This window comes from Myotis yumanensis, unplaced genomic scaffold (assembly GCF_028538775.1).
Source record: "Myotis yumanensis isolate MYYU_CA2020_CCGP unplaced genomic scaffold, mMyoYum1.0.hap1 SCAF_5, whole genome shotgun sequence".
Lineage (NCBI taxonomy): Eukaryota > Metazoa > Chordata > Mammalia > Chiroptera > Vespertilionidae > Myotis > Myotis yumanensis.
This window is the reverse complement of record NW_027223756.1, coordinates 67,819,228-67,838,049: the sequence shown is the minus strand read 5'-3', so window position 1 is coordinate 67,838,049 and position 18,822 is coordinate 67,819,228. Positions and strand designations below refer to the sequence as shown.

Sequence of the window (18,822 nt, the reverse complement as noted above, 5' to 3'; positions counted from 1 at the left end):
CATGCCTTATCAATATAACTTAGAAATTTAATTTAAGTGCTATATAAATTTATCTCATAATTTTTGCTTTACACCACAGAACCTGGAATAGGTGATTCTCCGCACTCTAAATGTGATATAGATAAATCTATGCATCCAGAACCATTTTTCCATAAAGTGGTTCACCCAGAACACTTGAATGTAGTCTCTCAAATTCAGTCCATTCTGTGTTCACCAGAAGAATCCTTTCCACTTCGATCTCACTCTGGTTCACCGCCAAAAAAGAAAAACAAGAATTCCTTGCTGATTGGACTTTCAACTGGTTTATTTGATGCAAACAACCCAAAGGCAAGTATGCTCCTCACATGGAAAATGTTATTCATTTGGTAACAGTTTTATGGATTGTTTGTCTTTGATAAACTGTAATATTGAGTTTTATTTATTTATTTATTTTTTAAAATAAATGTTATTGATTTTTCCCAGAGAGGAAGGGAGAGAGATAGAGAGTTAGAAACATCGATGAGAGAGAAACATCGATCAGCTGCCTCCTGCACATCTCCCACTGGGGATGTGCCCTCAACCCAGGTACATGCCCTTGACCGGAATCGAACCCGGGACCCTTGAGTCTGCAGACCGACGCTCTATCCACTGAGCCAAACCAGTTTCGGCTGTAATATTGAGTTTTAATCTCTTAAAAACACAAGCACATATACTCAGACATACATCAAAACAATTTACAGAAACAACAAAAAAACTTCCATTTTATCATCTGAGATACTGAAAATAATCAGGACAAAAACTCTTTCATTGGCTCCCTGTTCAAGGTTCTTTTTATAGGGTTTTCTTTTATTTAGCAAAATATCTCTCTTACATTATCTTTCTTTCCCACTACCCAATTCAACTTCCAATGTTAGTGTGAGACTAAGCTTAAGCAATGTATTTTAAATGGATAGAAGTATCATATTGCCTAATTTGTACATAGAAAGATTAATAGATGTTCATATCACTTTCTAATAGAAGTTTTTCAGACACATTTCTCACTTGCTAAATATGTAACCAGTTTTTTTCTTGATAAGAAAATAGAGCATTATCTCTATAGAGAATTTAAAAATACAAATAAAAAAATCACATATTATTTTATGTTACTTTTCATAATATAATTTTTATATGTAACTTCTTACCAAAATAGAATGCATGCCTAATCTTTTTTTCACCTGCTTTTCTATGTTATATGTATTATAAAATTATTATAAATAATAATACTACAAAAATAGCATTTTGTCATATTGTCAAAAAGTCTCTCATATCATCTTTAATGGCCACAAATTCCATTTGTCTACTATATCATTATTTTTATTTTATTTATTTTATTTATTTATTTTTTTACACATAAAAGAGACCTGTTTAATTTCATTGAGCCCTGTTTTTCCAACATCTGTGCCACAAAACTCTATTTTTCAAGGAACAGCTGTTCTCAGAAGCACGCCGGGAACCCATCCATGAACAGGATGTTCTCTGTGGCCTCTCACTCAGGCATCCCATTGCCCCAGCGGCGGAGCCAGAAGCCTATATCATTGTTTTTAAACCAATCTTTTATTTACGTTTGGGCCTTTATGTTTCAATTTTTGTGATTGCCATCCCCTGTATCTTTTTACATATCCACAATTATTTCCATAAAATAAATTTCTGTAAGTGCAATTTAAAAATACATATATTGCCTAATTTCCCCATTAGAAAACAGTTTATAGTGCTGTCAGTTGAATGTGAGAGTCTATACTCTAAATAGCACCAACTATTATCATTTACTTAAAAATTATGTATTTAATGAATGAATAATGGTGTTAATTTTTTTAAATTTGTGTTTTTGTATTTCCTCGGAAGGTTGAATATTTTTTATATATTTATCTATATATGAATGAGTTGCCTGAGTTCTTTTTTTTTGGTTTAATTCTCACCTGAGAGAGAGAAAAACGTAGATGTGAGAGAGACACATCGATTGGTTATCTCACACACTCCCCAACCAGGCCAGCGATCGAGCCTGCAACTCAGGTACATGTCCTGACTGGAATCGAATCTGGGACCCTTCAGTCTGCAGGCTAACACTCTTACCACTGAGCCAATCCAGCAAGGGCTGAATTCTTTTGTCCTTTATTGTTTTTTAAATACGTCAGTTTGATTTTCAATTTAATTTTCCAATTAGATAAGTTTTTATTTTGTGGAGTATTTTCTTATGCTTATCTTAAGTATAGATATTGCTAAATACTCTCACTTATTTAATAGTAGTTAGACTTTCAAAGATATAAACTTGGTGTGACAGACAAGGATTATCATATAACTCATGTACTTCTTTTGCATTAAAGGTGTATAGCTGTCTTTAGCCCAAAGCTTTTTAAAACCTCATTGCTGTCTTTAAAGAGAGGGAAGGCAGCAGTGAGGGTCAGGGGGAGAGATTAATGGGGAACTTATATGCATATATACATAGCCCATGGACACAGTCACTAGTGTGGTAAAGGCTTGGGATGGGTAGGTACAGGGTGGAGGGAGTCAATAGGGGAAAAAGTTAAGAGGACATCTGTAATACTTTCAACAATAAAGATAAACTTTAAAATAAATACAATTATGACTCCTTACATAATACATTCAATTATTTGATTTACTTTCATGACCTTAGTTTACACCTCACTAGTTCTGTAAAAGTACTTTGGGAGAAAAAGGCAAGAAAAAAACATTAGGAAATCAAAGCAATCTGTAGCCATTTCAAGCAAGGACAGAAAACCATATCTGCCTATCCCACAAATCTCTGAAATAATGCTGATCTTGAATCATGAAGATAAGCATTTATATAATCTGTTTCCTAAAATAGGATAATTTAACCTCTTACAAAGATTTCTTGTTATAGCAAATGTAAAGTGGGGAAAATATTAATGTACAATTTACAACTAGCACATGTACCTTAATGTCTTCTTTTCATTTGCTAAAATATCAGTCTATAATAATAAAAGTGTAATATGCTAATTAGACCAGACAACTGAATGACCTTCCAGACAACCTTCTGGATGAAGCCGGGGCTGCGAGGGCCAAGGCTGTGAGGGCCGAACCCCTTGCACGAATTTCGTGCATTGGGCCTCTAGTTCTTAGATAATGTTCATGATTTTTGCCTTTGGTAGGTGCTCATAATTTTTTAATTAGTGTTTTAAATTCATTTTTTACCCAGTTTATGGGTTGGAGTGAGCAAATATTTATAAAAACTATTTTTTAAATTCTCACCTGAGGATATGTTTTTTGATGATGGGGGGGGGGGGGGGACATCAATGTGAAAGAGAAACATCTATTGGTTGCTTCCCATAAGCTCACCAACTATGATCAAACCTGAAACCTGGATATGTGCCCTGGCCGGTAATCGAACCTGCAATCTTTTTGGTGTACGGGATGATGCTCAAACCAACTGAGCCACCTGGTCAGGGCAATTGAAACTATTTCAAGGGTGAAATGTTATATTTTAATTGCAGTAAAGAGAAGCTAAACAGATGTGCTCATCATAAACCATTTCACAGTATAACCAGAGTATTACTAATTAATAATTTTTATGAAAAATACTGACGAAAAAGTGAGTTGCAGGTTTTTTATGTTTTAAAGTTTTCTAAAACATTGATCTCCTGTTTGATTTATAATGGCACCAAATGCTACTAGCTGTGTGAAATCATTCTATAAAGAATCTAGAAAAAAAGATTAGTCTGACTAAATAAAGATGTAAGGTGACATGTTATAGATAGCTATTTTCAGGAAGATCTCTTTCTATGATTGTTAAAACTATAGAATATTACTTTAACAACATGAAAAAACTTAGAATCAGAATTATAGAACTGAAAGTTTTCTTATATAAAATTTTCTGACGAAAGATGAATATTCTATTTAAAATTTTAACAGTCTTTCAAAGAAGACTACGAACCTAAATGATTTTTAACATAGGACGGATAGTTGTTGGGTTGGTAGGTGTGTAAACCCCTTCTGAGAGGAAGGTTGTCAAATGACATACCACTGGAAATTTCTTCCTGTTATTTTATGTTTAGTTATGAAAGCGATTTTAAGGAGTGAAAGGAATAAATTAGAATTAAGATTTTTTTTCCAGGCTAAAATTTACATCAGCCTAAAAAATAGTGCATCCTTTTGTGTAGTTGCTTTGTATTTAGGTATGTAATGCATATATGCTATTAATTTTTTATCACCGTTTATCCCCCTGTAGACTCTTCCTTCTCTACCTCTCTCTAGCCACCTCCCCCTGCAATCATTCACTATCTTCCGTGTCCAGGAGTTTATGCTATTAATTTTTATTGATTGCCGAAACCGGTTTGGCTCAGTGGATAGAGCGTCGGCCTGCGGACTGAAAGGTCCCAGGTTCGATTCCGGTCAAGGGCATGTACCTGGGTTGCGGGCACATCCCCAGTGGGAGGTGTGCAGGAGGCAGCTGATCGGTGTTTCTCTCTCATCGATGTTTCTAACTCTCTATCTCTCTCCCTTCCTCTCTGTAAAAAATCAATAAAATATATTTAAAAAAATTTTTATTGATTAGCATGTATCTGGAGAAACTGTTACTACGTGTGTATTTTGCATACTACTGGTTTATAATATACATGGTTCAAAACATTAAAATAATAAATATGTCAAAGATAAATTTTGCTGACAGAGATTCAGCAAAAGAAATACTTGCAGTACTATTAAATGCTTTAACAAGCAGTGTATCTACACCATCTTGCCGTTTGAAATCATTTTTTCCTCTTGAGTGCTTTAATATGTAAATTATGTTCCAATAATGGAAATTTATCCTTTTTTATTCTCAAAAACAGGTTGTACCAATAAAATTGGCCAAGTATATAAATTTTCATTAATATGCTAAACGTTGTGTTTTCACAGTCTGCCGTCTGGTGTAGGATTCTTATCAGGGCCTTAGGAGTCATGTTTCAGATCTCAAAGTCCTTAGGGTTAACCCAACCCTGAGACTTATATAATACATACTTGTTTTGTAGCCCTGTCTGTCCATTGACATTCTAATGGTTGAAAGTTAGTAGACAAAAGCCATTCCTCAAATTCCTAGTCTTATCCAACAAAGAAATCAAATTTTAAACACCTCAACTGTATGCATGGTTTTTCCTTAGCTCGGTTTGCTGAGTTCCTTCTCACCTGCTGCTACCAAGGATTTTCAGCATGGACATGGAAGTGCCTGTCTTTAGCCTTCCAGAGTGGGAAAGGCTCCACTCACAGCCCATTGTTCATGTAGCATTGTTAGGCTTTTTTGTTGTTAATCCTCACCTGAGGAAATTTTTCCATTGATTTTTTTAGAGTGGAAAGGAGAGAGAGAAAAACATCGATGTGAGAAAGACACATTGATTGGTTGCCTTCACACACAGCTCGACCAGGGAGGGCTTGGGATCGAGCTTGCCACAGAGGTTACATGCCCTTGCCTGGAATCGAACCTGGGACCCCTCAGTCCCCAGGCTGACGCTCTTTCCACTGAGTCAAACCGGCTAGGACTTTGCTTCCCCACCCCCCCCACTAATTTGAGGCCCCTCATTTAACCATTGTTGGCTAGCCAGCAACTCCTAGTGATAAAGTGGTACAAAGAGCCATCAATTACGTGTAATGGTGCTTAGCCACTTCAGATGAACTTTTAAGATTTGGGGAAAAATACAGGTGTCCCCCAAAAATGTATGCACACTTAATAGCTGATTGCTCAATTTTGAAAATGAAATGTATTTTAATAAACAATGCCTTTATTCAAAGTGTATGTATACATTTTTGGGGGACACCCTATATATATGGCGGGTTAGCCATAGGAAAGTAAAAGAAAACTTGGCAGAGATACCATGAAAGGGCACAATATGGACCACGAGTGAGAAGGAGCAAACTGGCAGTTTCTAGCAATGCCTGATTCCTGACAGATTTCCAGTTCCATGATATGAGTACATCCCTAATAAGCACCTCTCCCTACCTTTTAAAGGTGACCCTATGTTGAAATCTATGTGTTGAATCCCAAACATAACTCCCAAGTTTAGTTTCCGCACTGAAATTCAAAAGAGTTAGTTCTCACCTTGGGCAAGTGAGCCTTTAAATATATATACTAATATAATAACAAATTATCTTTAGCTCTAATTTTATAAATTTTTGTTTTTATTTTCTAATTATCATACTCCTGACAAGAAATCTGTTGCCTTTTCTTAGATGTTGAGGACATGTTCACTTCCAGATCTCTCAAAGCTGTTCAGAACACTGATGGATGTTCCCACGGTAGGAGATGTCCGGCAAGACAACCTTGAAATGGATGACATTGAAGACGAGCACATTAAAGAAGGACCTTCTGATTCTGAAGACATGTGAGCGCGAAGTCATTAACAGAGAGTAACACTAACAGAGTTTCTGAGTTTATAAATGTTCTAGAGATGGTAACTTACCTGGACAGTTTCTAAAAATCATCTCTAGCTAACTTTTCACTACTCCTTTAACTTTTTACAACATATTTAAACTACAGTCATGCAAATTTTGATATGTATTTCTGCCTCAACCTAGTATGGCTTAATCTCACTTGTAGAATATAAGAAAATGGTTTCTCTTGGTGTTCCCTGTCTTATTCACCACTTAGCATCCAGCATAATGGCTTGCACCTGGTAGGTGCTTAATAAATATTAAGTGAATGATTGTTAGCAGAATGATGACTGTTTAATAGTGCAACACCACATGATATAGGGGTTGTAGTGGGAATTTATGAAGTGCTTGCTTACTACACTATAATTCCCCAGGAAGATGACCAGAAAGCTCCATCCTCATCCATCTCCTGATGGGAATGATTTCAAAACCATGGCAGTGGGGAGTTAGTGGGTGGGATAGTTGTTTGGTTGTGTGTGTGCACTTGCTTACATGTGTGTTCTACATGTAAGTAACTTAATTGCTTTCACAAAATTCCTTTCTTCATGATTCATAGGGAATCTAAAATCTAGCAGGGTCATTTAACCAATACTTCTGAGAATGGTTGGAAGTGATGGCCCTTTAGACAGTAATCCAGCTTCACATTCTTTGATATCAGTTAGTCCTCTTACCCCTCAGACAGTGTTACAGATTTTGGGGGGGAAATAAAACCAGGACACCCTGGAATAAAGTGTTTGAGAAGGTACAGTGTATTTAAGTCACCAGGAAATACATTACAAGATATTAGAATTTGTGTGATTTATTTTCTGATTTTTTAATTAAATTTTCTCCTTTTTCACCTCTGCCATTCAGTAGAAAGAACTTGTGTTTTGGTCTGATTGAAAGCATTAGATCAGTCTCACCATTTCCCTTCCTATAATATTTGAGCCAGGGTTACTTCATCTGCTGTATTTTATTTTCTCTCTTTGTTTTTCTTAAGTCTTACCCCTTCTTAAATTTCTAACCAGATTTTATTTTTAAATGCTGTTTTCTTTTTTAAAAATTTTTATGGGGTTCTGTAGAATTTTGCTGGTACCCTCAAAATTTAGAGAAAAAGTTACCTTTTTATCTTTGTTTTCTTCTGCTTAACTCTGGTCATTAAGCATTTTAACTATCTTTTTATTATGCCTATTGGAGAACACAACATTTCAGCATCTTTATGGTTGACAAAGTGCTAGGTAGCAGTTTTTTCCTCAGTTTTTATAAAGTCGATCCATTTTTATCTGAGTAAACTGTAGCTTAATTGTGGCTTATGTTCTTTTAATTACTAGTTGATTATAATTTTATTTTAAAATTTAAGTTAGAAGCCTTTAGCATGATTTTTTAAATTTGAAAACTAAGATTTTTTTTTTTTAAGTAAGTTAATCCATGTCTGTACAGGAAATTTCACTTGACGTTTTCTTTGGGAGGAAAATTAATTTATTTAAATCCAAACTTTACTCAAAATTGACTAATAAGAAAGCCTACTAAAAGGTGAATTTGGGACCAGGTTTTGAAGTACCTGAGACAAGTTTTGAAATGTTCATTTCATAAAAGATCATAATCTAATTTTTCCTTGCAATGGCAGACTTAGCAGTCCTGCTTATTTTACTACCATTAAGGAGGCCACTGGTTCCTCCAGGCTGGCCACTAGAGGGTTTTATCCACAGGTCAATGTTCAGTCATTGTGGTAATGGTACATAGCAGATGTGCCTGTTATGCTACTTTTGTAATTAAATGTAGAAAGTTAAGAGCTACTAGTAGGATGATCCAAAAATATTAGATACTCTCGTTTCCTCATAGATGCTTTGCTTTTCTATAGCTACTACAATGTCAAAGTGTAGGAGTTTGTACACATAAGTACAAAATAAAGCTATTTCTACATTAAAGATTATTTTCTTTTTCTATTAATGGAAATTTTATTCCCTGTCTCACATAATACTGTTGATATTTTAGTTCTTCGGTAAACATTTGTCTATTTGATCGGAGTGTAAACTTTAGGAAAGGCGTTAACCTATTTGCATGCCACTTTAGGAGAAAGAAGCAAATCATAGGAGAGATAACATTGTGAGTATGAGTACATTTTGGGGGTATTGTAGAAGTGGTCACAGGATTTAGAATTCCGTCCTATAATTGTCATTTATTGACTGTGTGACCTTGAGTAAGTCATTTAAACACTTTGATTCACAGTTTTCATGTCCCTTAAGTGAGTTTTGTGTGAATAAGATTAAAATAATAGGATAAAACTAAAGTACTATATAAATGTATAATACTATTTGCATAAATTAGTTCATTTCAGCATCTATATTCTCATGAAAATAGAATTAATATCCTGAGCAATTTCTTGGAAATAGGATTCCCCACATAAGATTGTTATGGTTAATGTATTATAATTATAGTAAAGTCTACTTATATACTTTAGGAATATTTTCAAGAATAAGGATCCAAAGAGAAGACTTCTGGTGACCATTTTATTTACTAAATCATCCAATTAACCTGAACATATAATTCCCTAAGTATTTCCATTTCTAAGAGTTCAGATGCCCAGTGAGGGTTTATATGGAAAGCTTTTGTATAGTGTGCAATTATTATACATCCATACCAAGATTTTGCTGAACTTTCAGAATTACATAAAAGAAAAGTTTTGGAGTATTAAGTGTTTGAGTAGAAAGACATGGGCTTTAGTAGTGTTTAATTTTTTAAATTTCAGTGTGTTTGAAGAAACTGACACAGATTTACAAGAGCTTCAGGCCTCTATGGAGCAGTTACTCAGAGAAGAACCTGGGGAGGAATATAGCGAGGAGGAAGAATCAGTCCTGAAGAACAGTGACCTAGAGCCGACTGTGAACGGGACAGATCCAGCCGATGAGGAGGACAATCCCAGCAGCGAAAGTGCTCTCAATGAAGAGTGGCACTCGGGTGCGTGATCACGATTGGGGTGGGCCTTTTCCTTTTTCCGTGTGTGCACATATTTCAGCTAGAGTATGTTTTTCTGATATCTAATATAAACCATTTCCAGTTTTATTTTTTGTTATTTTTATTTTTTAATATATTTTTATTGATTTCAGAGAGTAAGGCAGAGGGAGAGAGAGATAGAAACATCAATGATGAGAGAGAATCATTGATTGGCTGCCTCCTGCATGCCCCCCACAGGGGATTGAGCCAACAACCAGCCATGTGCCCTGACCGGGAATTGAACCATGACCTCCTGGTTCATAGGTCGATGCTCAACCACTGAGCTACACCAGCCAGGCTGAACCATTTCCAGTTTTAAATAAAACTGAAGCATGCTTCTTTGTCTGACTTATATTTATTCTTTTTCTTTTCACAAATGCACATATACAGTTGTTCCATTTCTTTCCCATCAAGTTATGGAAATGCTTTTTTGAAGCATTTTTATTCTATTTATTGGCAGAATAATAATATTTATTTCTTGATTTATTTTTTTAGTAATAAAGATAATAACTTCATTTTCTTAGTATTTTATGTTTTGCAAAGAGCTTCTACATACAGTGGTTAACCAGAAGGGTTAAGACTAAAGCAGCTTTTTAAACTTTGGTTTAGAAACTATTCTTTATTCATAGCATTACCGCTAAAATACTAAGAAAATTTGTGTACAGTGGGGCCTTGACTTACTAGTGTCCCGACTAAGGAGTTTTTTGAGATATGAGCCATCTCTTGGCCGATTTTTTGCTTTGAGTTGTGAGCTAAAATTCGGGTTACGAGCCAGCTTCAGATACCCCACCGCTAGTTGGCGCAGCGAACGTCACAGTGAATGCCACAACATCAGCCCAGCATCACGTGTCTCACTCGTTCACTTTTTATTTGACATATGAGTAATTTGAGTTACGAGCTCCGTCACGGAACGAATTAAACTCGTAAGTCAAGGCCCCACTGTATTCCAATAACTGCATTTATTTGGGAAGAAGAACTAATGTGAAAAGGAATGATCCTTCAGTAATTTTGTTTTTTACTGGAATTTTTCAAAGTACCTTTGGTGTGCATAAAACATACAGAGCATTTATAATACTTTTTAGGTGCTTTACTAAAGTTTTATGATATGTATTTTAGGTTGTCTTCCTTCTGCATGCTTTTTAATGTTTTGGCTCATGTTTAATATCTACTTTTTAAAAATAGTAGTTAGGGTTGGTTGCCGTGATGCAGAACATATGGGTGTGCTTTTTCTATTTTTTATTTATTTTTAGCTACATTTGGTGACATCTGTAGGGAAGCTTTTATTCTATCCTGGTTTACTGTTTATTTCTATAAAAAGAAAAGATTTTCAAAGTAATGTTCTTATTAAGACAGATTTATGTACATTGATTACCTGTATAAATGGCAAATATTATAATGACAAAAACTTAATATTTAAAGTACAAAGTGGTCTATTTTTTATTATCATTTTTAGGTAGAGACAGGGAGAGGAAGAGAGAGAGAGAGAGAGAGAGAGAGAGAGAGAGAGAGAGAGAGAGAGAGAGAAACATCGATTGGCTGCCTCTTGCATGCCCCCTACCGGGGATTGAGCCCATGTGCCTAAATGGGAATTGAACTGGCAACCTTTCGGTGCACAGGATGACACCCAACCAACTGAGCCACTCCAGCCAGCACTAAAGTACTCTATTTCAATGACATGATTCACTTACAGAATTTTAGTATATTAGGGTAGTAATTATTTGATTTAGTCTTTTTTAATGATATCTTTTTAATGTTTTTTAGATAACAGTGATGGTGAGATAACTAGTGAGTGTGAATATGATAGTGTCTTTAACCATTTAGAGGAACTGAGACTTCACCTGGAGCAGGAAATAGGCTTTGAAAAGTTCTTTGAAGTTTATGAGAAAATAAAGGTAAGTGAAATGTCAGTTAAAACATTTAATTTTGAAATATGCTCTGTTTAAATTACTAGTGAAATGTCAGTGATTTTTTTTATTGGTAAGTAAATTTATTGTAAAAGATTAACAAAGTATCCAACTAGAGAAAGATAATATTCAAATATTACTTTGTATTTGGAAACTTGGTATAGGCTGTTCATGAAGATGAAGATGAAAATATAGAGATTTGTTCAACAATAGCTCAGAATATTTTGGGAAACGAACATCAGCATCTTTATGCAAAGATTCTTCATTTAGTCATGGCAGATGGGGCCTATCAGGAAGGTAAGATTTCCTCCCATCTTTATATTTTAAATAAATGTGCAAAAAACAAAATGGCAAATGTCAATTGATGAGCTTCAGCAATATGCAAAGTTTATCCTAAATAAAACTAAATGTAATCTCTTTCAGAGTAAGGAGAGTTCATCTGTAGGGATTGGAATGTAACCCATTTTTATATTTTGAAACTACTTACCTATAGAATCACTAAAAAATATGTTAGGACTTTATGAAAAGTTATTAGTTAAAAATGGTTTCTCTTTAAATATAGTCAAGAGCACTTACCATGGAACCAAGAAACCAGTGTCATAGTCCTGACTCTTTGGGAGGCTAATGATGTGACATTGAGTGATTTATTTTGTCTTAAGTTTCACTTTCCTTTGCTATAAAAATAGAAAGATGATCTCCAATATAATGTACTTAGATTGGTTTTCAAAGTAGTTATTGTGTGCTTCTGGAAGGTTGTCCGGAAGGACGTCCGGAAGGTCGTTTGGCTGTCCGGTCTAATTAACATATTACACTTTTATTATTATAGAATATATATACACACATATAATTGATTGCTCTTCCTAAGATACTTTTTAGTACAGTAGGAATTAGAGAAGGGGAGGTTGGTTTGTGAAAAATGGAAAGAAATATAGAGGGAACAATTTGTAAGGAAAATAGAATTAACTGATTAATGTATATTAGGATGAAATTGACCATATTAGAAGCTTCTTATTGAAAATTAGTCTTTGTGATATGACACTGTGAAGTGTGTAAAATACACAGAGGAAATTAGTGAAGATTTTTGAACTGAAAAAAAACCTGACATAATTAATGAGGTGTTTTCTAAAGTTCAATCTGGAAGGCGTATTCTGGATGGTTTGGAGAGTGCCAAGATTGGAAGTAATCTGTTTTGAAACTGTAGGTGTGTTTGGGCATGAGGTGATGAATACCTGGATTTCCTATTCATAGGAATAGAGCTGTTAATATTCAGTTCAAGTATTTCAGAGCAAGGCTTCTTATAAAAATACTAGAGGCCTGTTGCATGAAAAGATTCGTGCAATAGGCCTTCCCTTCCCCTGGCTGCCGGCACCGGTTTTCCTCCAGCACCCAGCACCCAGGCCTTCGCTCCTTCAGCGCCTTCACTGCTCTGGCCAGAGCCGCCTTCAGCGCCTTCTCGTGCCTACGTATGCAAATTAACCGCCATCTTTGTTGGTGGTTAATTTGCATATCTCGTTGATTAGCCAAAGGGAGGTGTAGTGAAGGTATCGTCAATTACCCTGTTTGTCTATTATTAGATTAGATTTGATAGTTTGACTCATGAAAAATTGTTTACTAAAATGAAATTAAATATTTTTTTAATTTGGGGAGCAGCTTTATAATTATGTAGACTTATTTACATTGACTGTTTTTTCCTAAAGTTTTATGATATGTTTGCTAAAGCTCAACAAAAAATGTTTCTTTGGATTGTTTTAATAGAAGTAAGTCTTGTAAAAACTCTAATAGTTATTGATAAATCAAAATTAGAAAATCTTCAGGTACAGTCAGTACTATTATCTTATAGCTTCAAAAATCACTGTATTTTGCCCAGCCAAGTGGCTCAGTTGGTTGAATGTTATCTTGTGCACCAAAAGGTAGTTAGTTGGATTCCTGGTCAGGGCACATACCTGGCTTTCAGGTTTGATCCCCTGTTGGGGCATGTGCAGAAGGCAACCAATTGATGTTTCTCTCTTACATCAATGTTTCTCTCTCTCTCTCTCTCTTTCTCTTCCTCTCTTTCTTTCAGCATGTCCTCAGGTGAGGATTAAAAAAAAATCACTTTTTTAAGTACTATTCTTTTTAACAGAATAACTGTCAAGAAAAAATTAGGGTTGTTAGCAACAAGTAATGCACTGAATATATACCAGTCTTCCTTCATAAACCAGTAATTAGTGCTGCACTATTTCTTCATTATGATTTCTTTTAGCCCTCTTAGGATTATAACAAATAAAAATAAAATGTTTTATATTAATGGTGGTTGCTATGAAATCTATCAATAGAAACTTAAGGGAGCACTTCTCTATAGAAATTGTTAAAGAACTACAACAGTATTTGGTGGAAAAATGTAAGAACTTAATGTAGAAATATAGACTTAGTCTAATGAAGATGTTCCATTACACAAAATACCTTGAAAGTTCTCTTCTGGAATTTCCCTGTGACAGCTTATATACCAGATTCTTTTGATTATCCTTTTTGGTATAAGTCCTTTTTCTGGGAACATTTAATTCTTTGGAAAAAGCTCAACGTTACTTTAAAATCAAGCTTAGTGAATGAAGTGGGTTATCAAGGTCAATAATATGTGGTCTTGCCCTAGCCAGTTTGCTTGGTGGTTAGAGCATCAGCTCCAGAACTTTGGGGTTGCAGGTTCTATTCTGGTCAAGGGCACATACCTTGGTTGCAGGCGCGCATGGGAGACAACAGTTAATTGTCTCTCATGTTGATGTTTCTCTGTCTCTCCCCCTCTCTTCCACTCTCTCTAAAAATCAATGGGAAAAATATCCTCGAGTGAGGATTAACAACAACAACAACAATATAATAAAATGTGGTCTTTTTGTTTTAAGTCCTATTATGAAGTAAGGAACCTAATTTTTCAAAATTAATTTATAAACTGATTCTGATGATTTTGAACAAGAATATATTTCTAGAATATTGGTCAAAAAATTCTGTTACTTTATAAGTATGATTTGTAGACTGAAATTGAGGATTTAAAATGTTGATGCTTAAATTTAACAATATAAATTTTTATAAGATTTTATCTTGTTTTGAAAACATTAAAGATTGCATTTAAAAATACATTCAATACAAGATAAAATTAAGAACAAGTGTTTGGGAAATTCAACATATCAGGCAGATGAGTGCAAACAATATAATATTAAGCCAAGACCAAAGTAAGAATACAAAGTTTATATTCAAATGATTTCTACATTTTGTGAAAATAAGTCACAAATTTGGTGCTGATCTTTCTAGCAAAGCAGGAAACCTAATTAAGTACATGAGTCACAGTGTGCATGAGACAAAACATGTCAGTTACGCAAAGGTCAGCTATTTTTGGTATTGAAAGAAAGGAAACAATTTCCCACGATTCTTAAAAAAGAGAGGACTATGATATAGTGTTCCTCAAGGTTGAATAATATGTTGATTCCTTTAAAGGGTAAAAAATTGTTTTCAGATTCCAAGAATCTAAGTCCATGGATGTCAGTGAAAAACTCAAGTCTTAGTCCTTAAAAATGCCTGTCAGTTGTGATTTACTAGTGTAAAGCAAATGCTTTCCTCCAAAATGTTAAAAGATTATTTTTATTATTAGAGAATTGGAAATATATAATTAAAACATTATCTGGAACTTGTGAATTCCTGATTTTATTGAGATCTTGAACCCCATTTTATAAAATCCTGTATAATAAAAGGGTAATATGCAAACAGACCAACGGCAGAACAACTAAACAACCAATCAAAGCATAATATGCTAATGATATGCTAAGGCTGCTCAACTGCTCGCTATTACATGCACTGACCACCAGAGGACAGAAGTCAACTGGTAGACCAGTCACTATGACGTGCACTGACCACCAGGAGGCAGATTCTCTGACTGGTAGGTTAGCTTGCTGCTGGGGTCTGGCTAATCCGGACTGAGTGAAATGGGCCGGACACATCCTGGAGCCCTCCTGCGGTCCCTCCCCAGCCCAATTGTGCACCGGTGGGGTCCCTCAGCCTGGCCTGCACCCTCTTGCAATCCAGGACCCCTCAGGGGATATTGGAGAGCCAGTTTCAGCCCAATCCCACAGTCCACTCCCCTTGGGAGGGTGCCAGGTGCAGGGCTCATGGCTGGTGAGTGCTGCTGCTGCAGCGTGAGCCTCTCCTGATCGGGACTGATTGGACACGAGCCTGCAGCAGACACAGTGGGGCCTGGATGAGCGTGAGCGGCAGGTAGGAGCTGCAGGTGGTGTTGGACTGTAGGTTTTGGCCCGATCCCTGCAGGCCACCCAGAGAAACCCCACCCGTGCACGAATTCGTGCACCAGGCCTCTAGTAGTACTATATCAGACTGAAAAATATCCTCAGTAATTTTTACAGTAGTTGTATTTCATGTGGCTCTTTCTCATAATATGGCATGGTGCAAGTTACTGGCATACGTCCAACCTTGTAGTTTCTTAAGAAGGAAATACATACCTTCTTTCCACATTCACTTTGGATATTGTACTGTGTTTATGTAATGAAATTCTCTAGAGCAGTTAAAACAAATGGACTAAGTTTTTATCTATCAATATGGGTAAGCCCCACAAATATGATCAGCTGAGTAAGTAGTTAGTAGTACATGATACCATTTCTGTAATGTTTAAAAGCAATTTTATTTAGGTATACTTATATCTAATAAAAGTAAAAAATCATGGGAGGGAAGGACACACATCAGACTCAGGATACTGCCCCTGGGGAAGAAGAGAAGTCACTAAGATTGGAGACGAGTACTTTGTACCTGTAATATGATTTTTCTTAACAAATAATCCAAACCAATATAGCTACAAGTTAACTTTATTATTTCTAAGGATTAGGTAGGTGTGTGTTCATTACTTTATTCTCTGTACTTTCCTGACTATTTGAGACATTGTGTAATTATAAAAAATAATTGAATTGTAAGAGTGATAATTGTAACATGTATGTTGCACAAGGTAATGATCTGGCTGTATTGGAAGAAATCAAAGTTTCAGGGTAATTCTTCCTAGGGGAGAGGACATCAGAGTTGGATTTTGAAATATTAATGTGAATTAACCCCCAGATCAATATGTGTACTTACACATAGAGGGATGTGAAATATTGCATTAGGGGAACTATAAGCAATTCACTGTTACTCAAGCATGAATTATGGGGATGCTTAGGGAAGGTGGGCAATGAAAGTAGATAAGGCTAGACATATTGAAAAGGCCAGATAATGAAGGGCTTTGCAATCCATATAAGGGTTCTGTCCTGAGGCAGTGGGGAGCTAGTGAAGGATCTTAAGCAGTGCAGTGATTAGAGATGGCACTTGGAATTTAATGAACAATCACCTTTGCTAGCGTGTGGAAGATGGCGATTGTTATCTTAGATTAAATTAAGTGCTCTAATTCATTCAGCAGTGTTTTTTTTAGGATAACAAAAAATTGGAAATAACCAGTGTCCATAAATAGAAATGCTGAATTGTACCATATCCATAAAATAAAACAAAATGCAGCCATTGAAATTGACATGGAATATATCTATGACTTATTCTTTTTCAACATTTTATTGTAAAATTGTCATTATGTAAAAATGTTGGAAGAACTTTCCAAGTTATCACCCATATACCCACTACCTAGATTCTGCCATTAACATTTTATGATCTTGTTTTATTACTTATTTATTCATCTTTTTGTCCATTATGTGTTTTAAGGGGGAAAACTCATGTCTCAAAATGCATTTTATTGTAATTTTAAAAAAGATATTTGTATATTCACAGGGAAAGATCTGGGAAGATTTATATAAAATTAACACTGGTTGTCTTTGGCTTTTGGATGATTTTTTGCTTCCCACTTTATTGTTCATTGTATTGTCTGAATATTTTACACTGAGTATGTGATATTACAATAAAAACTACATTAAAGCTCTTTTCCTTTAGCATGAAAAATATAAATTTTTTACAAGTAGATACATACAGTTGATTTGCAGGGAAATGAATTAAATTATTTTCTTTTTTTTTTTCTTTACAGACAATGATGAATAATCCTCAGAACATTTTTTAATCCTCACCTGTATGAAAGCATTTGAATTTGGCTCATCAGAATAACAAATTTCAGTGGGACTGTAGTAATCTTTTATAAATGATATGTCAGATTTAAGATGGGCATGCTGATTGCATGAAAAAGTTGGACAAACATGACATTTTTCAGTTAAGATTCTAGTATTTTATCTATTATATTTTGTTTGTTGAGTTCTATAGTTGCCTCCTACAGACTATATACTTCATTAAATCTTCCAACCAAAGCATAAGAGACATTGATCCAGAATTGGGCATAATGGTTTTGAAGAAGATGTATCATGAAGTAAGGTAACTTACTTTCAGCAAATGTCCTTAGGTTGAAAGAATTACTTACGTTGTGAAAGACCTGCCTGTGGTTTTTCATTTAAGCATTTAAATATGGCCCTTTTTTTCTGTCTACTTGTTTTCATGACCAGCAATTAGGTATTAAATAACCTTGTCAAGGGCTCTATTTAAATCTTTACATTTTGAAGATGGAATTTTTTAGCCTTAAAGTTTATATGCTCAGCCCTTTTTCAACCGTGTGTCTCCTGAACTAGCTGAGTGAAAACAGGCTATAGAAACAGTCTTAGAAATAGTTGAAAATTTTGATTATGAAAGAATAACAAAATTATATTTCCTGATGTTAAAAATGTTGATTACTTCTGTTTCTTTTTTTAAAAGACCAGAACCAGAAATATTATATCTAAAAATTAGTCTGTGGATTTTAACATCAACCTAGCATATAGCCTAAAGTTGCCCTTTTTGTTTTCAATGTTCTCTCATGCATGTGCTTTTATGAGATTAAAAAGGAGAAAGGAATCATTTTTGACACTGACAGTTTTGGTAACTGTTATTCCATAGGGGGGAAATGTTTGCCTCTTTATTTCCATTATGAGAGGATCATTAAGATTGTAGTCACACAGCTTCAATTGCAGTATGCCAGGTTTCAGTAGCAATGTATAAAGTCCAGATGCTTTTAGTAATAAAAGTAGATTTTTTGAAACTTGAGTACAAAGCAGCCTGATTGGCATAATCTATAATTTGAACAATAAAACCTAATCTTGCAGCACTATCAGTACCATGCTGAATTTATTATGTATATTATTTCTAGCATCCAAAACTAAATACTTGACTTTTATAAATTTGTTTATTTTGTGATATTACTATTAAATTTTTATTATCTACCTGATGTGCACTGTTGGTTGTCATATATTTATTAGCACTGTTTTCAATAGAATGGTTTTACACAGAGCTGAGAACACTTTCATTTCTTTTACCTGATGATTTTTATCTTTTTTTTTTTAGTAGATGAATATTTGAATTCTGTACTTTAATTCTGTATAATCCTGAAAGATGAGAATGATTTTTTAAAAAGTCTTTAACCTATTATAACTATTAGAAAAGCAAGTAAAGGTTATAACACAATAGAAAAGGTTGTTTAGCCATATTTCAAAAGTGTCATATATATAAGACTAGGGATGACAAA

The 18,822-nt window shown here is 34.8% G+C and overlaps 1 protein-coding gene across 4 annotated transcripts in view; it reads left to right on the top strand.

Moving 5' to 3' along the window:
• The window catches only part of NEK1 (NIMA related kinase 1), a 142,983-nt gene extending 124,458 nt beyond the window's left edge, over nt 1–18,525 (top strand). For all 4 annotated transcript variants that reach the window (XM_070415458.1, XM_070415457.1, XM_070415455.1 and 1 more), the window contains 6 exons: nt 80–327; nt 6,196–6,347; nt 9,125–9,333; nt 11,131–11,261; nt 11,438–11,570; nt 17,305–18,525. In XM_070415458.1, coding sequence (XP_070271559.1) covers nt 80–327; nt 6,196–6,347; nt 9,125–9,333; nt 11,131–11,261; nt 11,438–11,570; nt 17,305–17,318 — 887 coding nt within the window. In that variant the 3' untranslated portion in view covers nt 17,319–18,525. The remainder of the gene's footprint in view (nt 1–79; nt 328–6,195; nt 6,348–9,124; nt 9,334–11,130; nt 11,262–11,437; nt 11,571–17,304) is intronic.
• The last annotated feature ends 297 nt before the right edge of the window (nt 18,526–18,822 follow it).